Below are 25,258 nucleotides of genomic sequence, written 5' to 3' on the forward strand. Positions count from 1 at the left end.
TGTGTTTTTTAATGGGCACTAGAGGTAGGGATAAGGGAGAGAATCTGGAACTCAAAAATTTTAAAAAACCAAATGTAAAAAAAATGTTTTAAGTGGAACTGGAGAAAACCATAAAATAAATAAATAAATAAATTGATACTCTTTGATGCTAGTGCTTCCTTTGGAGATTATTTTTAATTAATCCTATGTGTATAATTTATTTATATATTGCTTCTTTTGTATGTTGTCTTCTCAGGAAGGAAGGAAGAAAAAAGATTTTACTACAGCTTTTACTGCAGCTGTGAGAGTAAAAGTCTACGATTTATTACAATAAGCAAAAAACAAAAAAACAAAAAACAAAATTTAAGGTAGATCTAGCTCCTGAATAAAAAAAGCCTCAATAGGCAATGTTTTACACTGGCTAAGACAAGGTAAGTCAGATAACTTTTATATAAAACTTAAGAAAAGTTAACAAATACTGAAATGCTTTGATCAACAAGATGTCTAAAATTAGTGTCATCAACAAAGAAGAATGTTGTACTCTCTCAATATAAACCTAACTTCAATATTCTGTATGTTACATGAAAATCAATGAGTATTAAATAATACTGTAATGTTTCAATCAACTTAAGTAACATAACAGCTTTTTAAATCCCCCAAACCTGATTGGGGGTAAGGATAGAGAATGTAATTAAATGAAAAATAGGAATATTTTAATTTCTTCTTAAACAAAAAACCTCTAAATACCAAATAATAAGTGTCCTCTACCACTACTATTGCCTAAAATCCAGCTTCTTAAACTGTAGTTTATGACTCCATATGGGGTATCATAACTGAATGTGTGTGGGGATGTCACAAGGTTATGATTTATTATCAATAAATGTTTGATTTGTATACCTATTTTATATATCCATATATCCAGGGGCATGTAGAAATGTCTTGGTCAAAAAGAGATTGTGAATGGAATGGACTTAAGAAGCCCCAGCCTACAGGATGAAGGTCAAATAATAGTAAAGTTGTAGAATTTGGTGTCAGAAGACCTGGGTTTAAATCCTTACACTACCACTTATAAACTGTGAGACACTGAAAAAGTCATTTAACCCATCCTGGTCTCAGTTCCTTAAATAAATGAGAAGGTTGGATCAGATGGCCTCTGAATGACCTTCTAGTTCTAAATCTATGAGCCTATGATCCTTAGTATGATATTTAACATTCTCTAACCTGAATACTCATTGACCTATCTCCTCAAACTCATCCCCATAGTAGATGCTTAATAAAATCTTGTCTGACTAACCTGCATTCTATTTCTCATATGTACAAATCTTTGAATCTACTCAAACTACTGTATGTTTTTTCTTGCATCTCCCTCTTTCTTTCCAGAGGGCCTGTTTTCCCTTTTTGGAATGCCCTCCTCTATCTATCCTATCTATCTAAATCTTATCTATCCTTCACAGCCTGACAAGTACTACCTTCCTTCAGAAAGCTCTCCCTCAGAGGTCCAAGACACTTTCTCTGTACCCTCTGATATTTCCTTTAGTGTTGTATTATTTAGGACTTGTCTTGCCTCCCCACCTAAATAGCAGTCAATAAGCAAGATACTAGACACCTATTTCGTGTCAGGCAATGTGCTAGGCACTCAAGTGATTCTTTAAAGCTGGATTCAGGAATTCTTTAAAAATGTTCTCATACTTTTATCAGCAAATATTTATCTTGTTCAATCTTATAATCTTATCTTGATGGATTCAACTTAAAGTGCATTCTACATCTAGCCCACAAGTCCTTTCTTTTTAAAGTTCTAGAATTGGAGAAATTTTCAGAAAGAAACTATTCAGCCATATTGCTGATTAGACAATCATAGTCTGTATTCTTCATTAATCTAGGGTAATAAAACATTCTTATTGAAAATTATCTATAGAATACAAAATGCAATGATTTGGGTAGAGAGAGCACTAACAACTGGAGTATCAGAAAAAAGGTTTTGTGCTAGAGGTGATATCTGAATTGAACCTTGAAGGGACTTCTTTGGAAGTCTTACAAATCCTAGCATAGTGCATAGAAATAGCTGCTTCATAACTATAGGTATGTCTCATTTTATTTCACTTGGCTTTCTTGAGCTTGGCTGATAAATTGGCAAATAGTTGGCAAATCAGGGTAAGTGACTTGCCCAAGGTCACATAACTAGCAAATGTTTGAGACCGGATTTGAGCTATCTGAGCTAAAAGTCATGGATGATGATAAACCTAAGGTTATATAACCTTGAATTTAATAAAGGTAAAATGAAGCATCACTTGAAGCTTTAATACAGGGATAATAACCACAAAGTCTATAAAAAGATTTAAGTTGAAAAAGATCAAGTCAACCAATTCACACCTATTTACTTAAGACTTATAAGAAGCCTGTAAGAAAGCAACTAAAAAGCTAAGATACTGATTGAGAATAAGGGGGAATCATGTAGCTAGGAAGTATAATAAAGAACACCTCTCTTGAGTTTCCTTATCTTTAAAAAAGATGGGATTGCACCAGGTTCCATTATTTTTTTAAAAGGAACATTAAACACTTACTTTGTGCCAAGTACTTTGTTAAAAACTTTACAAATATTATTATTTCCATAGGGCAGCTAGGTGGAGCTACCAGTAGATAGAGCATTGAGTAGATAGAAAGCTGAATTCAAATCCATCCTCCAACACTTACCTATCTGCATGACTCTAGGTAAATCATGTAACTTCTACTTATTTCAGTTTTCAAATGACATAATTGCAAAGGACTTAATAATGCCTGGTACCTAGTTAGTGCTATGTGAATGTTAGATATTATAATAGCAGTTGCTATTATTATCCCCATTTTACAGATTAGGAAACTGAGGCAGAGTAGTTAAATGACTGTTCTATGATCACACAGCTGCTAAGTGTCTGGGCCCATATCTGAACTCAGATCTTCCTGACCCCAGGACCTGTCATCTACCATTCATGACCTAGGTGTCTCAGGGTTCTGTGAATTTCTGTGTCTCACATATGAGAAAAGTGAATACTTCCAATAGGGAAAAGTACTTTTTTAGCCTTATAATGAACTATGTATCTCCTTTCAGAAAGCAAGAGGCAAAAATTTTAGTTTCTCATTACATTTAGGAGGCAGCAACTGCAGTGGTTAGTGATATCATTACTATAGTAGCTAATTATACTGTTATTGCTCTGAATACTTCTTATATTTATATCTTCTGGCTCAGTAACTTACTATCTGAGTGATTTTGGCCAAGTCCTTTAATCTTTGGAGCCTTAATAAAAGAGGAGCCATATCACATTAAATGTGATGCTGAATTTGAAATCAGGAAGTTTTCACTTGAAATTAAATTCTGCCTTTAATACCCTCTGTGTGATTATGGGAACATCATTTAAATTTCTCTGAGATTGAAGCAACTTTCTAGTCATGAGTTTCCACACTGATGAAATTGCATTCTTTAACATATGGTTAGCTATATTTCTCAAAGCACTTTATTATCTTATTTAATCCTCATAACAACCTTGTGAGTCTGGGAGTTTCTACTACACCCTGTGTTCTGGATGTAGTCAGTATCCCTGGTCTTTGCCACCACCATCCAGGGAGAACAGAGGAAAGAACGTTAGAGAGCATCTGTCTGGAAGAGGGAAATCTTTAGAGTACCAGAAGCAGCAGCATCCATACCCCTTAGCTACCATTACTGCTCAGCTGGATCATAACAGAAGACTATTTTGGGCAAGAGCATGGGTGTGCAATGTTGTTCCTGCTACAGGACCACCCACCTGTCTCTTTCCCCAGTCCCTGTTACAAGCTAGCTGGGTAAAAGAGAGAGAAGTCAGATAACAAGAGAGAAGGCACTTGGCTCCAAGGCATACAAAGCCCCAGGCAAGTCCTAATTTCTTTTGAATAGTGACAAGAAATTCACACCTGCCTCAGCTTTATTTTCTACAGAAATATTTCAGCCTCAGCAAAAAATCCTCAGAGAATTTTAAGGTGATAGTGATACTAAATCTGCGCTAACCGAGCATTCTAAGAATAACATTTTTAAAAAGATACCAACCCAAGCTGAATTCTAATATGGGCTCGTCTGGATCTTGGATATTACCTAGATGAGAAAAAAAAGTGATAGAATATAGTCACTCTGCAATAGAACAGGCATACTAATTCACTACTGCTAGAGATATAAAGTGGGGTCATAGGTTTAGAAAACAAATTGGAATTATGTCAAGGGATGTTACAAAACGGTTCATACATTAATTAGCCCAGAAATCTCAGTCCTGGGCTAATGCTCCAAAATATCTAATTTCAAAAAACTATCAATAACAGCACAATTACTATTTACATAGAATTTCTTTTTTTTTTAAATAGTTTTTATTTACCACATATATATACATGGGTAATTTTACAGCATTGACAATTGCCAAACCTTTTGTTCTAATTTTTCCCCTCCTTTCCCCCCTGCCAGATGGTAGGTTGACCGATACATGTTAAATATATTTACATATAATTTCAAAAAGATAGAAACAAACCACATGCTTAATCATTTGAGAATGGCTGACTAAATGATGCTAAGTCAATTTAGTAGAACATTATTGTGCTAGAAAAAACAACAACAAATAATTCAAAGAAATTTGGTAAAATTTGTATGAAGTGTTAGAGTAAATAAAGTGGAATCAAAATAATAATATACATAATGACTACAACTATATAAACGAAGACATCTTTAAATGGCAATAAAATGAAAATTACTGGAAAATATTGCTGTTAATTTATAAAATATATACCCATCCTTTCTTTCAACCAAGTGGAAAACTATATTAATAGCCTTATTCATTGTTTTAAGTTATTTTGCCTCTTTTCAGGAAAAGTATAATTGTTAATATGGTAGAGTTTTGTATTTGTTAAAACAAAATATATCAATAATTTAAATTTAAAAGATTTTTAAAAATAAGTGGGGTTAGAAAAAGATGGGCATATTAACACACTGTTGATGGAACTGTAAATTAGCTGAACTATGTTGGAAATTTAGAATTATGTGAAAAGTAACTATGAGTATGGGTCAAACAATTTCAAACTCTGTGTGTGTCTGCAATAGAAAATGTAACATACATTAGATTGTAGCACCAAGGTGACTAGTTTTGCCCTAGAAACAATCCAAAAAGGAGTGAGCCAAGAGCCAGTCAGCACTTTCTTTCCCTTCCAATTTTATTTGGTTTTTGTGTCTGCCTCAAAGTCAGCTCTTCTCAATGGAAATGTGGGACTTACCGGCCAGAGACAGTCCCAGCATGTCAGAGGTAACGTCAATAGTTGAGGCCCGTTGTACTGAACGGGACTTGGAGCCATGACGTGGGCTGTGTTCTCTTGCTGTCATGGTGTCATGGGCAATGGTGTGCTTCTCCCTGCTGACTCTCACCACGACTATTTCCAGGAATGTCCTATCACTGAGCCCTATTCCCCTGGCATGGCAGCAGCCCTGAATATAAAAGAACAAATAACATAAATTTAAAGAGTGAAATCAGATCAATAGCAAGACACCTACCTTATTAAAGATTTACTGACTGATTTATTGACTTCCACTGTATTTTTTAAAAAAGAGAAATTTTTTTTTGTTTTGAACATAATGATGATCAATAAACAGTTTCAATATATGAAGATTGAGGTTTTTACATGAAATTGTCAACTTCCCTTAAGTACAATTTGTTTTCTAAGTAGACATATCTCAAATTCAATAGAGTATAACTAAACAATTCTATATATTTGTGTCCTTTTACCACATTTCCAATGAATCAATAAAAAAAACACCATCCTCACAAAGATGAGAAGGGTATCTAATCACTGTGTATAGCTATGGACATTCTTTTCCTTTTCCTTAAAACCACAGGTTATTTCCAAGATAAATGATATTCTTTTCTTTAAAAAAAAAAAAAAAAAGAGTAAAATATAACTTTACATATGCAATAAAAATCTGTTTTAGAATTAATTTTTCTTTTAAAAAATGAGGCCAATGCTAGTGTAAAATATGAATATCTTTAAAAACTAAAAACAATTCAAAAAGAACCAAAACCAAGATTTATTTTTTTATTTTTCTTATTACCATCTTTTTTTTTTTTAAACTATCTATAGTTATTCCTTCCACATTTTGATTTTCCCCATTCTGATTTCAATATATCATGGGTTGGCATAAGAAATTAAGTAGGAATTTTTGGAGAGTTTTGCAAAAACTGAAGACAACATGTAAAGGCCAGCAGACAAGATAGAAAAAGTTTAGAAATTTAGAAATGTATTAAAAAAAAAAAATAAATATATATATATATATATATACATATATATATATATACACATATATATAATATTAAATAACATACATATTTTAAAATAACATTATAATTCAGACTTCTTCTCTGGTACAATGGAGGACCAAAAACACTTTATACAGATTTTTCAGGCTGTGGGGGCTTCTTACTTCTAACTCCCATCATGTGGAAGATGTAATTGTTGTACTTGCCAAGAGAGTAATTTCCATAAGGCTGATGGGATTTGGGGATGCATAGGACTTTAAAGATTATATAATCAAATGCTTTCATTATACAAATGAAGAAACAGAGCTAGAGGGGATAACTAGCCAACTCAGGGTTACTATAAGTACATTTTAGAATTTAGAATCCATTAATTTAGTCTTCTGATTAAAGATCCTTGCTGTTTTCTTAAATTGGTAAACTGCCTTAAAGACCATATATATGTGTGTGTTTGCACAAACCTACACAAAGTGATGCAGTATGAACAAAGTGCTACTCTTACAGTGAAGAAGAGTTAAGTTAAAATTATACCACAGACTCTTTTATCCTGGATAAAGCATTTAATCTCTAGATGACTCAGGCAATTCTCTAATTTTAGACAAGATGGGATCTGCATTGGTGCATGGAGTTCACCAAATTAACTAAATTATAGATCAAAGACACACATACATGACTCTACAGATATAGAGATATATTTATACAAATTTATGGAGAAAAATGTCTATTATCTATCTCCAACTTTCCCCCCATCTTACATTTTATTTTTATAGTTCTTCAAAAAGAGCAATTCCTCCTGAACCTCTGGCTTTTTATAAAGTAAGTAGGTGGTGGTCTATGCTAATGACTAAGTCCAACCTAACATAGATAGGGTCTTACAATAAGTAAGACTCTGGGCAGAATGCCACAGCAGACCAAATCAGGAAAACCTAGCATTGCCAGAAACTCACACACATTTGGTTCACATCTTCTTAACCTCTCCTTTATAACAAGAGTCTCAATAGATTTCCAAACAAAACCTCTAACTCCTAGTATTTAAAAATAATAGTTTTAGAACTGATAAGAGGGAAAATAAATAAATTTTATTTAAAACTTCCATCTGTCCCCTAGAAGTCAAAACTCTACTATGACACTGACAAACTCTATGCCATCTTTCCCCATTAAACTTTTCTATTAGAATTTTTGATAATGCTTTAACTAGAATTTAGCTTTTGCCACTTCAGTCACATTCAGGAAAAGTCACATCTTAGACCTCACCAACTCATAGAAGAATGCTCAATTCATTACCTGAACTTTGAAATTCAATCCCCAGACCACAACTTCTAATCTTTCACCTATCCTGCTCCTGCTAACACCTTCTCTTACCTACACTGCAACTTCTGATTCCTTATATCATCCATATACTCCTAGTCTTTCTCTCCTATAACTGTGGTTGGCTATTTTTAAATCTCTCAATTGTGATTTTCCACAAGTTGTGTCTTGTTAATTCTTATTTCCAAGTAACCTCTAAAATCTGATTCTTTTGCACCTCTTTCAGGGTTGTGGTTTATTACTTGTGAGAATCACAGAACTGAATTGTTGTTACCTATTGTAAATGTATAGGGAATAACTTCAAATGAGCCCATAATGCTCGACATATTTCTACACTCATCTTATTGACTCCCAACTTAAGTCCCTATTGTAACCAAACCAAAATTTTCTGCTTTCCTCCAAATTCAGTTTAGATGGCATTGTACCTTATATTTCAGTGAGAACACTGAGGTTTTCCTGGCAGAAGTTTTCTCAACTCCTTTTTTCCACTCTTCAAAAGTCTGTATCCTTCTCCATTTTTTCCTCCTTTTCTCTAATCTTAGAAAAACAACCAGATCTCTCTGCTCAGGTTAATTAATCCCTTAAAGTCTTTGCCTTAACTGTACTCCAGATCTTATCTACTTTCTCATGCATCTAGAACTCTCCCTCTTCAAAGGCTTCTCATAAGCCTACAACCATGCTCAAATCTCCCAGATGTCATTCTCTGATACATATATCCTATCCAGTTACTTTCCCACTCCATTCTATCCCTTAACTAACAAATTTCCTTAACAATGCTGTTTACAATCAATACTTCCACTTTTTTTCTTTCTTTTTTTTATCACTGTAAACTGTATGGCAGAAGTTGACAGGGAGAAAATAAAACCACTTTAGTCCTGGAATAGACTCCATAGTACTTTGCACTATTGATTACTCCTTCCTTTCAAATGATAGTCTCTTCTGCTATCTGAAAGCAGTCTCCTGTTTATACTATTAATTCTCTTAACTGTTCCTCCTGTTTCCACATCTTCTTCTAAAACTCCCCCAAATATGCATAAATATATTTATAGCAGCGCTTTCTCTAGAAGCAAGGATGTGGGAACATATCTATCAATTGGATAATTGGCTAAACAAATTCTGCTATGCTGGGGACAGTTTCAGAGAAACCCAGAAAGGCATACATGAACTGATGCAAAGTGAAATAAGCAAAATTGCGAGAACAATTTATATAACAACACTCTAAAAACAAACCACTTGGAATGACTTGAGAATTTTGATTAATGCAATGTCCAATCATGACTCCAGAAAAAAACAACAATGTGCCTACTGACAAAGAGGAGATAAACTCAAGATAGAGAATGAGACAAATTGGACATGGTCATTATAAGTTTTGCTTTACTATGCATATTTGTAACAATGGTTTTGTTTTTCTTTTCTTCCTTTCCAATGATAGAGAGGTAAGAGGGAGAGAAAAATTGATGGTTTTTTAATTAAAATTAATTTTAAAGAGAGTTATAACTCTTCCCATTTTATTCCTTATGCCTATCTCCTCAATTAGCTAGGAGATAAACATGACCAACTGCCTCTAGAACATCTTTATCTGGATGTCTTAATGGAACTGCAAACTCAATAATGTCCAAAATTCAGTTTATCATCATCCTATATACTTAATACTTGTATTATTTATGACTTTCTGCTCTCCTTCACCTCTCATATCTACTCAACTACCTCATATTTTATCAGCTGTAATCTTTTTCATATATAATCCCTCCTCCTAATAATACCATCCTAATATAGTCTTTGATTACCACTTCTCTGGACTATTACAATAGTCTCCTAACAGTTCTTCCTGTTTTCATTCTTTCTTTATTCTCATTTAATCCAATATACATACTGATTCTAGACTATATATACCGATTTAGTCATGTCACCTTCCTCTGCTCCCTATTGTTTCCTGATTAAAGTTCAGACACCTATGACTAGAATTCAAGACTATCCATAAGCTAGTGCTACCCTAGCTTTCTCTAAATCACATTTTACTTTTAACATTTATTCTTTGCTTTAATCTAATTGGATTAACTAATAATAACTAGAAATTGTATGGCACTTTTAAGACTGACAAAGTGCTTTACAAATATCATCTTGTTATTGCACATGCTTAATCTATATCATTGCTTACTGTCTCGAGGAAGGAGTAAGGGAGAGGAGAGGAGAAAAATGTAGAACATAAGATCTTGCAAAGGTGAATGTTGAAAACTATCTGCATGTATTTGGAAAAATTAAATACTATAAAATTTTTAAAAATAAAAAACCCAAATATTCTTGTTTTATGGCACCAGAAAATACTCTTATTATTTCTATTTCTCACTAATAAGAAAACTGAGGAAAACAAAGGTTAAATGTCTTGTCAAAGTTGAAATAGCAAGGAAGTGTCTGAGATCACACAGGTCTTCCTAATTTCATTATGCTACCTGTTCATACTATTTATTATTCCCTGAACATATCCTGTGTTTTCTAACTTCTGTGTCTTCACTCAGACTTTTATTTCTAGAATACTCCCTCCTTTTCTTTTAGTCTACTGAATTCCTCCAAACTCTATAAAGCACTTATCAACTATTTCTTACTTCTACAATGAACCCTTCTATAGTCCTCCAAATCAGATTATTTTCTGTCTCCTCAAGCCCTCCCAAAGCATTTTATATATACTTCCCTAATGCCTTAATTATGTATTATTCTAGATTAAGGTTTTGTACACATGTGGCTTATCTCCACACTAGTCTATAAGTTTCATCACACCAAGAGCCTCATCTTACTAAATTTTTTATCACGCACTTCTAGTACCTAGAACAGTGAACTGCACATAGCAGGCACTTAATAAATAAATGTCTGCTGAATTGAATTAAACAAACATTTTAGCTAGTTTCATTCCTATAACTTGAGCGTTTCTCTTAACTTACACAAATCAATGGCAATACCAACAAAAATATTTTTGTTATCATTGCATGGCAACTTGTATACTAATTATACTTACAGAAAGTTGTTTTTCTTCAGGAGAAGAGAGACAGGCTGCATTTTTATAGAAGCTGATTGAATTTCATCACATCTAAAAATAAAGAGATACAACAGGTATTTGGCTAAATGTGAATACACACAGTTTACAGATGCTAAAGAGAAAGCTCACATTATAATTTTCAAGCCTGAAATTGTGGCAAAGCTAAATGTTACTCTGAACTCTGCCCCACAACTGTTCTATAATTTAATCCAAGCTTTTAGCATCAACAACAACAAAAAGTCCACAAAGTCCACCTGCTAGAGGCTGGGAACCCACAGTTCTCTCTAATTCCAGAGTTTAATCTGGCTCTGAAGCCACAGTGGGACAGATAGCCCAAGCCTGCCTTTGGTCTACAGTATCCCCCCAAATTGAGTTCAGTTCCTAAAGAGTTCTGGGGGCTTCCCTAAACAGAGTATATCTCACTTACTCGGGGAGGCGGACAGGTAAGGCAAGCAAAGTAGGTAACAGAAGGTTCTCCTTCCCAGATCCTTTTCAAAATCTTAGTGGACAGTCTGCCAGAAGGAACTACTTTGCTACTACTCCTATGTAGCCACTATTTAAAAGGAAGACATACCATACACTCTCATACATTCAGCACTGTATTCTCTTGGCACAGGAAATACCTTTTTCTTCTTACATATACCTTTCCCCTTTGCAATCTTTGTTATTCAAAAGATAAGCTCCAATCACTGCTCAGTCATTTTCAGTAAAGTAAAGAAATGGCCAGTAAAGTACATAATTGTGGAACAACAGGGTTCATATTACTCAAAAGTCTAAGCTCTATCTTTGGCCTTAACATGGTCCATATTCCTACCTTGGCTAGAATTCATCATCTTTCTAGCCATATATTCTTGACTTTTCTATTTCTGTTTATGGGGTCTACTCAAAATGTCATTTTTTTCTAATTTGTCTACCTCATTTCTAACTAATTAATTACTAAATCCTATATTTCACCTTACTATTTCCTCAATTCCATTCCTAGTTCAGATCCTTATGTAAAAAGTATGGATAGCAATATCACCAATTATAATGAAAAAAGGCACTTTAGACAACCTTCAATTGCTAGTTATCATTACTGAATTATCACCTTCTAAATGGTTTTCCAGCCTCCTCCATTCTCTCTTATAATTAACCTTCTTCTTGTAGAACTCAGATATTATTTCTTGTTCACAAATTTTCAAAAGTAATTCTTTCACCTAGCCTTTAAGGTACTCCATAACTTGATTCCCACCTTCTTTTGTAGACTTATATTATACTGCCTTTAATATACTGCATTGTCTTTTCCAACAAGATTACTTAGCCTGTCCTTTTCCACCTTTTCCAATTTGACTATGGCATTCTATATGACAAGATGGATGATTCAAAGGGACACATTCTTTCAGTTTTGGGAGGTTATAGCGAGGCACTACACAGATGATTAATAAATATTTTTAACTGAATTAGATATTTCTACCCATGTTTAATATAAATCTGGCATACTCCTATACTACCCTCCCTTATTTAATATAAATCTGGCATACTCCTATACTACCCTTCCTTATTCATTTAAAAAAAAGGAAAGTTTTCAAAAGACTTTTCAGGACAGAATGATGACTAAATAATCCTTTTAAGAAGTGACAGCTGAAGGACTAATTTTAATGAGACTAAGGTTACTGGGGGCATTTAATTGAAAAGTATATTTTAGGCCACTTCATTATCTAACCCCCAGTACACAAAGATAATTTTCACTACTAAATTGGATTGCACTTAACTTCTAAGCCTCATTAATGTAAGTTAATTCACCAAGAACTGTACAATTCCCAAGGCCCTTTTGTGCCTGTAAGTTGTGGTAATTACTCATTTGAAGACCAGTTCTTATTAGAGAAAGAAAAAAACTTTTCAAAAGAAAGGGAACAGCATGTGGCTGGGAGACCAAATGCCCCCTTTCTTATCTACCCGCAGAGACCGGATAACTCTATGTGCTGGTTGTTGATAGGAAGCAATAGAACAATCTGACATGATTTCCTGATGAGAAGGCGGCCACAGAACCCCAAGAGACTCTTGCTTCTATTTTCCACCCAAAAAGGAGACAAATCATGGCTTACTGAACTCAGAGACATCCTTTATTGTGCATTCTCTTCAACAAACATGCACCTAGTTATCGAGTAATATTCAGAAAAGCAAGAAGAACCTAGAGAAATGCAACCAACATACTCATGCAATTATCAGTGCTTAGACGTGTAAGATATAACTAAAAGAATCTGTCACTAGGAAGATTCTATTGGTCCTCAAGATAGGATCATAGAGATTTGAAGCTGAAAGAGTCCTTGGATATCACCCAATCCACTCCTACTCATTTTGTAAGTAAGGGAACTAAGCCCATGAGGGGGAAAGTGACCTGCACACAAAGTAGGTGGTTAATATATATGGAAAGGAAATGCTTAAGTCAAGAGAGATGAATAACAAGCAACTTTCTTCCTAACCATAAGGTCAAACTAAGAGATTTTTTCCCCCCTGAGGCTGGGGTTGAGTGACTTGCCCAAGGTCACACAGCTAGGAAGTGTTAAGTGTCTGAAGCCAGATTTGAACTCGGGTCCTCCTGAATTCAGGGCTGGTGCTCTATCCACTTCACTACCTAGCTGCCCCCCAAACTAAGAGATTTTGAAATGGATGGGAACTTAAAAGGAACAGATATGGAAATTGAGACCCAAAGAACTGAGGTAATTTGCCTGAAATCATTCAGACACCAATTTTTAAAAATGTGTTTCTTTAAAAAAAAAAAAAAAGAAGAAGAAGAATGAATGAATTACATGGGTTCTTATATATTGGCGGTTTCTTCCTCACCAGATCTTGGATCTATAGGTTCATTGGGAAGTTAGGGAGGAGAAGAAGAAAAAATGGGATTAAAAATTGGCTATGAAGTTAATTTGGTGTTACAGATATGAATAAGCTTTGTCATAGTAAAATAAATTGGTTTCTTAAGCATTGCTGACAAGTAGCAAAATAGATTCATCAGGAATTTCATACTATTATAAAATTTCAGAGTTTGATAGGACCCTTAGCTAATCTACCTTAGACCTAAACAAGTAGCTTCTTTACAAATAACTGAGCCTTCTAGTTCATCAGCTATTGAGGTGACCCCATTATACTTTTTAAAAAGTTATAAATGTTAGGAAGTATCTTCTTATAAAGTCATTTCAGTCCTGCCTGACTCCTTGTGACCACAATTGGGGTTTCTTGGCAAAGTGATTTGCCATTTCCTTTTCCCTCTCATTTTATAGATGAGGAAACTGAGGCAAACAAGATTAAGTGACTTACTCAGGATCATACATCTAGTGTCTGAGACCAGTTTTGAATTCAAGTCTTCCTGACTCTAGGTCAGGTGCTCTGTCCACTGCACCATAGTGTCTTCTTAAATTGACCCAGAATGGAAATCTAAAATTTTTATTTACAATAGATAACAAGTGTAATTCTTCCTCTTCATAATAGCTCTTCAAATACTAAGAAAGACAGCTTAGAAATCAAAAGAATTTATTAGGATCTTACTGTATGCCTAACACTGCTAAGAATGAGAAAACAAAGAATAAAATAATCTTTTTTCAATAAGCTTACATTTTAAGTTCTGAAATAACACCTAAGTCTTTTCTTAGTTTTTCCATTTATAAATTGAGAAGCTTGAACTAGTTGACTTCTTAAGTCCCTTTCTAAATCTATGAGCCTATAAATTTCCTCCTGTACTGTTTTTTCAACTAATTTTCAATGAATATGATATTGAGTCCTCACAGCAGATTATACTTTTTCTCCCTCACTGGAAAGGAAAATCACTCTTCCATTCCTCCAAATAAGTGAATTTTTCTCTTCAGAAAGCAAAGTCAGATGTACCTTCTCACAATTATTTATATGTGTGTTCATGCCTTTATGTATGTATGTGAGCGTATATACACGTACATTATATATAATTTCAGGAGTGGGTAAAACCAAATAGATGTATTTGAGCTTTCTTATTATTCAATGAAAACCTCATCTAAAAAGAGATTCTAATGCAACGTACTTAGGAGACAGAAAGGCTTTGCTGATACAGCTGTCATTCACCTTCTTTCTTTTCCCTTTCCTTTTCTTCATTTTTTTTTTTTTTTTTGGCTTTGCTTTCTTTTTCCATAAGTGACTTGCCCAAGGTCCTATAGCTAGTGTCTAAGATCACATCTGAACTCAGATTTTTTTGACTCTAGTGCTTGTGTTGCAGTGGTTTGATTCAAAATCTCCAAAAGGTTTCTGAACTGCTGTCCACAGACCCTTAGAATTATTATGGAATATGTTAGTACCTGACCATTTCCAGAAAGCCCTTTTCAAAACAAAGAATAGATTTATGATCTATTGGTGATCCCAAGTGAGGGGAAGAAATAGCTGCTAAAAAATGATTTACTTTGCTGACTTGCCCTTCTCTGACTTCTATGGAGAAAAGCCAACAAGGGAATCAATGCATCACTGCAGTCCAGGGAATTGTGGCTTTTGACATACCATCATGGATATTATCATATCCATCTTATAAATTAGTCTGCCCAGCATCCTTAGACATCTTAGTACTGCAGTGTATTTTAAAATAAATGAAGATCCTCTTATTTGTGGACTTGCTATATTTAAAAAAACAAATGCTAATTTTAAAAAAGTCTACCAAAAGGAAAAAAAAAATTTCCCCCCAAAACTGTGTGGTATAGTATGAAGGTGGCATATGGGGAAAATTCTCTATCTATTTCAGATTTTCATCATTTATTTAAAAATAATATTACTAAGTTGCTAACTATATAGGAAGCTATCGTAGGTGCTGTACAATGTGAGAAATCATTAATGGTTATTCAAATACAGCATCTTAGGATAAAAAGCACTTTTCTAACAGCAACACTAATCAGTAAGTAGTTCAAATATTATAATTTTGTTGTACAGAAGAGAAAAAGAAGACTTACAGAGGTAAAGGGACTGGCTTAAGAATTCCACTTAGGAAATACCATAGCTGGAACTGTTATAGTATGGATAACATAGTTATTCATATAAGAACATCCATAGCTGTAACCCATAATTTCTGATGACAAGTCTAAGGGCTAAATCCACTACACTATCCCATCAGACCTAGTAAAAAAAAAAAAAAAAAGCCAGAGCAAGTTCTGCCCTAACCTGGGTAAATTATGAATTGCCCAATATGGGAGGAAACTGAGATGCTTTGAGAAAAGCATAATCAGAGGGGAGGGGAGTCAGCAAGTGAGTGATAAAGAAAATAAGGGGGTAAAAAGAACAAAAGTACCAAAGATTTCATGAAGAAGAAAATTCAAAAACCTTGAACATAAACAGATAAATCAACAGGAAAAACATTAACAGGAGGAAATATGGCCTCCAGATCTAATAAATGAGTTCAAGTAACTATCAATAAATACTGCAAAAAGAAAAGGAAGGGAGGGAAGGAGGGAAGAGAGGAGGGAGGAAAGAAGAGAGACAGGGAAGGAAGGGAGGGAAGCAGGGAAGAAATGAAAAAGGGAGGAAGGGGGAGGGGAAAGGGAGGGAGGGAAGGAAGGCAGAGGCAGAGGGAGGAAGGATAAGGGACAAGGGAGGAAGGGAGGGAAGGAAAAAAGGGAGGGAGGGAAGAAAGAAGAGAGTAAGGAAAAAAAGAAGTGAGAGAGGGAGTAAGAAAGGAGGAAGGGAGGGAGGAGGAAAGGAGAAGGGGAGGGAAGAAGGGAAGAAAGAGAGAAAGGGAGGGAGGGAGAGAGGAAGAGAGAGAGTGTGTATCAGTGTGTGAGGAAGTGAGAGAGAAAGAGGGAGGGGGAAGAAAGGAGGGAGGAAGGGAAGGAGGAAAGAAGGGATGGAAGGAGGGAGAGAAGAAAGAAAGGAAAGAAGCCCAACACTTGATGAGATGGAGGAACTTGTGGAATTTGAGAACATGAAATCATAGTATGCTGTTTCTAGCTTGTTTAAAAGACCCCTTATCAGAATGTTTTTAAATGAATAAAACAATAACAGTGTTGCAAAGAAACCATTTGTATCAAAATATTGTCAAAATATTAAGAAAACAAGGTTAAGAACCCCTGTTCTAATTCTTGCAACATCACATAAATACCAATGTTCATATAGTCTCTCTTGTGTATACATGTCTGAGTGTGTGCATCTCTTCAATTATTATTTATTGTTATTGGTAATATTACAATCTATTCATCCTTCAAAGGTGACTTCATTTTTCTTTGGAAATGTAACTTTCATTTCTCAAAGATGGTGATCCCTATGATTCCCAACCATAATATATTCTTTTTTTTTCTTTTTTTCTTTTCTTTGTTTGCTGAGACAATTGGGGTTAAGTGACTTGCCCAAGGTCACACAGCTAGGAAATGTTAAGTGTCTGAGGTCAGATTTAAACTCAGGTCCCCTCCTGACTTCAGGGCTGGTGCTCTGTCCACTGTGCCATCTAGCTGCCCCAACCTTAACATATTCTAGAGGAAGTGGGGGGGCTTTGTTTTGGGGAGGAGCTTGGAATCACAGAAAACAATCTCCTATATTCTAAATGCAATCCAAGTTACTTTCTTGTTATTATTCTGTTCTGGCCTCAGAATGAAAGTACCCACTAATTACAGCATTACTATTAAATATATAATCTTAACTTCTATGAATGAATAAATAGTAACCTTATGTTAGTTCAGAGAGAATGAAACAATTTTCTAGTAGATAAGATATACAAGTAACATAAGGGATGACATAAACAGACATCTAACAGAGTAAAAGAAAAAAAAATGCCATGATACCCTTAATTTTTTTTTCTTTTGATGGGCAGTTGAGAGTAAAAGAATTAGCTGAGATGTCTTTAGAATCCATCATCTTTTAAGGAATTGTAATAGAAATATTTATTCTACACAACTGAAATCTGTTTAATCAACATCTATGATCCCAGAAGCAAGATTGCACAGAGAAAACATACTTCATAATGTAGAGGCAGCATAATACTATGGAAGAGGGCAGGATTTGGGATCCAAGGAAAACTAGAGTTCTATTTCCAGACTCAATATCTATTTAATGTATAATAAATACATTATTATGTATTTATACATAAATATATGGACAAGTCAATTTACCTGATTCTTAGATCCCTCATTTTGTTAGAAATAAGGAAACAGGATTGTTGTGAGGAAAGCACTTTGTAACAAAGATATCGAAGGGCCAATTGCCTAATTTAGTCTCTGAAATGGTTTTTTTGTAGGGTGAATGGTGGAGGGAGAAAAGCACACCCTCAAGAAATAATGCTCAGCAAAGTTGATAAGCACTGAGCTAGAAAGGAAGTACAAGGAAAAATACTTTCACTCTTTCCTCAGCTTCCCCACCTTCAATCAACTGTTGCAGATTTGACTAGCACAGTACTGATTGAATAATAAATGTAATTGCTAGCTAATATTTTTGTTGTGCTTAAGAATTGCAAAGTACTGTATATAGATTGTCTCATATGATCCTCAAACCACCAGTAGGTTCTCATTTTACAAATAAGGAAACTGAGGCTGGGAAGAAGTTAAATTATTTGTCCAAGGTCACAGAGTATGACTCAAACTCAAGAGTTTCTTAACTCCAAATCTAATGTCAGCTAACTGTATGGATCCATTGTTCACTCACATAGACACACATAGAACATAACACCCTTATTTACCTCCAATCAGGACTACTTTAATAGCTCAGCTGTCTTCCTATCTCCAATTTCTGGAACTCAATCTTCACACAGTTGCCAAATTAATCTTCCTAATGCTCAGGATGGACCACTTCTCTAACCTGCTGGAAAATCTTCAATGACCCCTTAATGCTTACTGGATAAATACCAATTTCTTGGCCTGGCATTGTATAATCTGGCTCCAATCCCCTTTCCAGTTTTAGGTCATTCTCTGTTAGTATATACTCTATGTTCCTGCTTACTGAGACTAACAAATATATCCTGAAATCAATGTTCCATTCCCCACCCCAAGCATACATTCATTCTTGAATGCTTATCTTTACATTTCAGAATTTTTATTTTTTCCTTAAGACACAGCTCAGATGCCATATGATGACAATATGACTTGGCTGTATTAGCTGGTCTCTCAAGACAAACTACTTAAGAGATTTCACAGAATTAATTCTTGCAGAACAGAATATATCTGAAATTTATAGCCTTGGGGATATTCTCTCATCTAAACACTTCTTACTAATTTTATGAAATCTGATTTTTCAGGTTTGAATCCTTGGAGGAGTTATCTTGGTATTTTCTTACAGAGAAAGGATCTTAAATCTGACCTGATATAATTAAGGGTTGATGAAAGATAGATGAAGGATAGGAAATCAGAAAGGGAATAAATCGCAAGGAAATTCTAACTCCAGACTATTCTACCTTTCCTCTTATCACAAAATATTGCTCTGAAGCTTCCCAATGGAAGTAGAACATCCAGGAAAGAAATAAACATCCACAAATAATTCGAATCTCAAAATTTAGAAACAGACGGAACTCAAATGTAATGATAACAACCCTCAATTTAAGATCACTGGTGATGAATCTGACACGAAGTATATGTATTATAATATTTTTTCTAATTGTTTAAGTGTGAAAGACTGGCTACTCTGATCAAGAAAATGATGGAAGACAATTCCAAAGGACCCATGATAAAAAAATGTTATCCACCTCCAGAGAAAGAAGTGATGAACCCTGAGTGTAGACTAAAGCATATTTAAAAAAATTTATTTATTGTTTTAGAACATAGCTATTATGCAAATGTCTTGTATGGTTTCAAATGTATAATTGATACTATATTGTTTGCTTTCTCAAGGGGTGGTATAGAGATGGGAAGGAAGGAGAGATTTTGCAAGTGAAAAATGTTAAAGAAATGAATGTTAAAAAAATTTACATTAATTGGGAAATGTTTAATAAAATTAACAAAAATATATTTTTAAAGTTGCTTAGCATGACCTCCCTTCGTTACAGAGGTGGATGATAACAGGCGTGGAAGGTTCCTTAGATTATCAGGCATAGTTGATATATTAAGACAAAGGATCCCAATAAAGATAAGTTATCTGGCTAAAGCAAAACCAACAAAAGCATTTACAAATAAAACATAGCAAATTGAAAACCAAATATAATCTCAAATTTTAAAAGCAAAAATGTGATGGAAATTAAGCTTCAGGAGATTGTGATTTGCTTATGGTCATACAACTAGTTAAAATTGTAGTTGTTTATCCTTCACTCTGGAAGACATGCAAGTGAATTGGATCTAAATGAGGGAGAGCTGTACAAAGTCACTTGCCTCATTTTCCCCTCCAGAGCCATCTGGATCCAGTGGCCAAGAATAGATCAATACAGTAGCCTCCAAGTACACACAAATATCAGGGTCTAGATTTAAGATTTGTGGTTTACAGGAAAATAAGACAAAGATACTCCTCCCAAAAAAGCAAGGCAAATTGGAGGGGCATTGCCTTTTAGATCTAGAACACTGTCTCTAGAGCCAATGAAGCCCTAATCTGTAAAGGGCTAGAACTGAACAGATGCACTTAGATAACCGAGCACCTAAAGCTAATTACCAATTGGACAATACTCTATTAACATATGCTTGGAGGATGACCTTGTTTAACTATTCTGTGCTGGCTGGATCTATAGGTTTAGACAGAGAAATGTGAACGAGATTAGAGGGTGAAGTAGGACAAGCGGGATCATTCTTTGGAGGTAGAGAGGGAGAAAGAAGGTGTGTAGATTCCTATATTTAATCCCCTGACTGCGACCCCAAAAGACCAAGAATAAAGACTTTTGCTTATCCTGACTCCTGCTGACTCTAAGATATCCAGGGTACTAATGCTGTCACTACAATTGGCGCCCAACATGGGGCCAAGCACCCTACTTTCATTGAAGTCCTCTGGTGACCAGGAAATTAGGTGAGTATTTTAATAGACAAACAGGGCTAAACTAGTAACCTTTTCTAGCTGAAATGGGGCAGATGTTAGGAAAAGATTCTCCCCCATCCCCAGCCCCACCCTCATCCCAAAGGGGCACTATAGAAAGCATGCTTAAGTTAATTGAGGGGCAAGGTTTAATTATAACCTGGGAACATTGCTAGACTCTTGGGTACATTAGGATGCATGTCCCCTTGGTTCTTAGAGGAAGAAGAAATAAATACAGATAATTGGAAACTTGTAGGAGAACAACTCTGCAAATACTACAACGATAGAGATCCTCATTCAATTTCCACAGAAGCATTCTATATATACCACATAATTCAATTGGCCTTAAAGAATCTTGCAAGTTATAGAAAAAGGAAAAGTTTTAGAAATGGCCAGATGAGGAAGTGTGAGGAAAAAGAGGAAGACAAAGAACAGTCTAATGACCATATCGTCAGAGGGCATGGGAACTTAAATGAGGTTCAAGGGTGGGGTGATTCTGGCTCTTTTGAGGAAGCTTCAAATCCACCGAGGGAGCAGGTTATTGACATGCCCCCATCAGCTCCACCTTCTGGGAGGGAGGGAGGAGTAGTGGGAGGGAGAGTAATATCACCAGCACTTCCCCCCAGCAATCACCCCCTCTTCTGACTAGATTGCAAAAAGCAGTACTTAAAGCCACAGAAGAAAGGAAAGATATAGGTGATCTGAAACTCCATATAGGGCTGTTTTTCATTCCCTATGGCAAAACTGCCCATTATTATCTTTTGTAAGGCTCAGCTAAGCTAATGCTGGGCACTGAAAAGGAAAATCTTTTCATATCCTCTTTATCTAGAGGGATAGAATAGAAACAATCTTTAATGTCTATAACTCAGAGAGGCCATTCTCTAGGCAATTGAGTAGGAGATGGAAGTCCAGGCTGAAGAGTATTCCGTTGGACAGGAACAGGTGAAAGTATTGGCAGGCCTTCAACAGCAGCCAACGGAATACTGATACACCAGTGTGGATAAAACAGTGGCCCTTAGGTAGCAATAAAATTCAGGCCTTTTTAGATATAGTAGAGGAGCAACTTGATCAAGGACACTTACAACCTTCTCTAAGTCCTTGGAATTCCCGTGTATTTGTTGTAAAAAAGAAATCTGGAAAATGGAGAATGTTGACTGATTTAAGAAAGGTAAATGAACAAATGAAAACTATGGGAACTCTTCATACAGCCCTATTATGTATTAAATGTATGTTGCTGCTGCTCTTACTCCAGTAAAAAAAAGCATTTCCAAAAGTAATGTTATTACATTACATGGATGATATTGCACATGAGGAACAAATGCTAGAAGCATGTTTACAAAAGTTCTATGGTCTATAGAACCACTAAGGAACTACAAATTGCACATAGCTCCAGAAAAGATTCAAAGTCATGCTCCTTTTCAATATCTAGAATATGAAGTATACCTTAAGGTGCTTACAGCACAAAAACTTTTTTCTCCCTCTCTCCCTTTCCTTACCTTCTCCAATACAGTAAGCAATCTGATGTTATACATATACAATCATTTTAAGCATAATTCTATATTAGTCATGTTGTGAAAGAAAAATCAGAACAAAAGGGAAGAAACACAAGAAAGGAAAAAAAGTAAAAATACATACTTCAATCCATATTCAGTATCCATCATTCTCTCTCTGGATGCAGATGTCTTGTCTCATCCATTTTTCAAAAAACAATATTTTTAAATAGGAAAAAAAACATGATTTCTTTTTCACAGAAGAATAAAATTATACCCAATAAATGGGATCATTATCATGCAAAATGCATTGTGTTTACAGCAGTAATGGTCAGATAGCATCTCAAAGGTTTTCAGAATAGAATATAAAAATGCCATTTTAAGAACTTTTATAAATTGCAGTAATGTCGACACAATCTACAATTAAGAATCCCTCCCAGGGGTCTCTGTTGCCCTTGGTGATTTGCATTAAACATAATTCTCTTGTCAGTTGCTTTCATTAAATACTGGATTGTGTCAAGCCTGACAAGTTTGAGAAGCAGTGTGGGTAGCTTATGTATGAGATCCATGGCTCCCTTCTTATCAATCAACTTACTAATAAGTAAGACTTTAATAAAGTCTCCACCAGTCTCTACTTTAATAAAGTCTCTAATAAAGCCAGCCATTGTATTACATTATACATAAAATGAAGCAGTCCTTGCCCTTAAGAAACTTACCATCTAACCTAACTTGCCTTTTCACAGCCTATGGAAACACTGATACTAGATGATAGTGAACATACCTTAACCTCTAAGTATTGAAACCATAAGTTATAGAAGAATTGCTTATCACTAGAGAAAGAACTCCATTCACCGCCATCCCAACACTGTCTATAATTATGAACCTAGCCCTGAGGGGATCTAAAATATATGCAAACAAGTCAAACGTTTAGAAAGGTAGGAGCTGCTCTCTCTTTCTTATAAAACCTGATTATAAGATTCAGCAATTAAGAAATTTAAATTGTTTCAGATAAGCAAAACAGAATACAAAGACATAGTATATTCTGACTTTTGAAAAACCCATGTACTGGGAACAAAATCATTGTGTTTTAAAAATAAAATTTCTAAGGCATTTTAAAATTTAAAAGGTGAAATAGAGCAGGGAAAAAAGGCAAAAGGGAAACCTTTAATAGATACAATCATTTGTATTATCATACATCTCCTATGGATGAAGAGATTTCTCCATGAATCTGCATTTGTTGAATGGTTGATATTAGAAGAAAAAAATTAAATCCCTGCAAACTGAAAGAACTGGTTTCAGAGTCCATGTAGTCACAGACTCATCTAATACACAACTACCATCTGTTCTAAAGAACTATAGGAAGCCCATAAGCCAATTTGAAATTTTTATTTATTGTGATTCTTTATTGCCATTAACATCAGAAGATTCCTCAACAAAGAAAAAAAAGCTGTTTTGAGACATCATAATAGTTCATTGTAATAGTGACCAGACAGGTATTAAATGCCATTTAAACACTTCCTTTCTAATTCATTCTCACAAAAGTTTCATTTATTTCTCCCTTTGTTAACTGAGCTATTCAACACTGTCACATAATTATCTAAACATTAATCCAGCAAGATGGCCAACATAACGTTCCTGCTTTATTTTTACACAAAAAACATTACTAAAACTTCTGAACAGGTTTAAAAAAAAAGGTGTTAAGGAAAACAATTTCTTTTCCACTGGTTTCTATTATAAATGAAAATATGCTAGTTTCCAGGATGACTCAGATAAATGGGCAAGGACAAGAACCATTTTCATACTAATTAAAGAATCATCCCCTAAAGTACCACAATTTTCCCCTTTCAGAGACTATAGTGGGAGAAGGAGGGAAGGAAGAAGAGCACACACATCTCTTACACCAAAGACAGACCATATTACTCAGTTACTATCAAATGCTTTCTGTTAAATTCCTGATCCTAAGTGCCAAAAGGCATAGAACAAAAGCTAAGTACTGTGCCAGCCTGAAATTCTCACAGAAAATATCCACCTAGCCTTCTCAAGAACACACAGCCAAAAAGGTCTACAAGGAGTCACCTCCTGGCTATTGTGTATATCTGGAAGTTAATGCTCCCTTTACTTGGCCCAGGTATAAATCTAGATGGAAGGAAGAATTCAGCAATAGGAGCAAAAAGACTTTTCCCCATTAGGTTTGGCAGATATTAGGGAAATGATCCCCATCTTCAATCTTTAGGGTAATGGAACTAATAGTTAAGTTCTGTGATGACAGGTATTCTTTTTAAAATATTTTTTTTCTATTGGAAACTGAGTGGATGCCCCTCAATTGGAGAATGGCTGAATAAATTGTGGCATATGAATATTATGGAACATTATTGTTCTGTAAAAAATGACCAACAGGATGATTTCAGAGAGGCCTGGAGAGACTTACATGAACTGATGCTGAGTGAAAGGAGCAGAACCAGGAGATTGTTGTATACTTTAACAACAAGACTATATGATGATCAATTCTGATGGATGTGGCCCTCTCCAACAATGAAATGAACCAAATCAGCTCCAATAGAGCAGTAATGAACTGAACCAGCTACACCCAGCGAAAGAACTCTGGGAGATTATATGAACCACTACATAGAATTCCCAATCCCTCTATTTTTGTCTGACTGTATTTTTTATTTCCTTCACAGGTTAATTAAACACTATTTCAAAGTCCAATTCTTTTTCTACAGCAAAACAACTGTATGGACATGTATACATATATTGTATTTAACTTATATTTTAACATATATAACATGTATTGGTCAACCTGCCATCTGGGGGAAGGGGTGGAGGGAAGGAGGGGAAAAATTGTAACAAACGGTTTTTCAATTGTCAATGCTGAAAAATTACTCATGCATATATCTCATAAATAAAAAGCTATAATAAAAATATATTTTCTAATATACTATATAAATAGCAATGTTCTGGGATGACCAGTTGTAAATGATTTTGTTATTCTCAGTTGTACAATCATCCACAACTACTCTGAAGGATTCATGATGAAAAATCCTGTCCATATCCAGAAAAAGAACTAATCAAGCCTGAATATAGACTGAAGCACTCTCTCTTTCTCTCTCTCTTCATCTTACATTTAATTTTTCTTGAGGGTTTTTATTTTTACTAGGGTGGGAGATCTATGTGTTCTTTCACAACTTGACTTTTTTGGAAATTTATGCATAACTTCATATCTGGTTCCTTAATTGTGGATGGGGATAAGGGAAAGAAGCTAGAAC

The 25,258-nt window shown here is 34.9% G+C and overlaps 1 protein-coding gene across 8 annotated transcripts in view; it reads right to left on the bottom strand.

The window, feature by feature from the left end:
- INPP4A (inositol polyphosphate-4-phosphatase type I A) overlaps window positions 1-25,258 on the bottom strand; it is a 201,219-nt gene that overhangs the window by 79,896 nt on the left and 96,065 nt on the right. For 6 of the 8 annotated variants that reach the window (XM_074300351.1, XM_074300349.1, XM_074300350.1 and 3 more), the window contains exons 3-5: window positions 10,588-10,659; window positions 5,239-5,446; window positions 4,034-4,078 (exon numbers count right to left, since the gene is read on the bottom strand). In XM_074300351.1, the coding sequence (XP_074156452.1) occupies window positions 4,034-4,078; window positions 5,239-5,344 (151 nt within the window). In that variant the 5' untranslated portion in view covers window positions 5,345-5,446; window positions 10,588-10,659. The remainder of the gene's footprint in view (window positions 1-4,033; window positions 4,079-5,238; window positions 5,447-10,587; window positions 10,660-25,258) is intronic. The other 2 variants (XM_074300347.1, XM_074300348.1) reach the window with 1 other exon arrangement.

This window comes from Sminthopsis crassicaudata, chromosome 3, assembly GCF_048593235.1.
Source record: "Sminthopsis crassicaudata isolate SCR6 chromosome 3, ASM4859323v1, whole genome shotgun sequence".
NCBI lineage: Eukaryota > Metazoa > Chordata > Mammalia > Dasyuromorphia > Dasyuridae > Sminthopsis > Sminthopsis crassicaudata.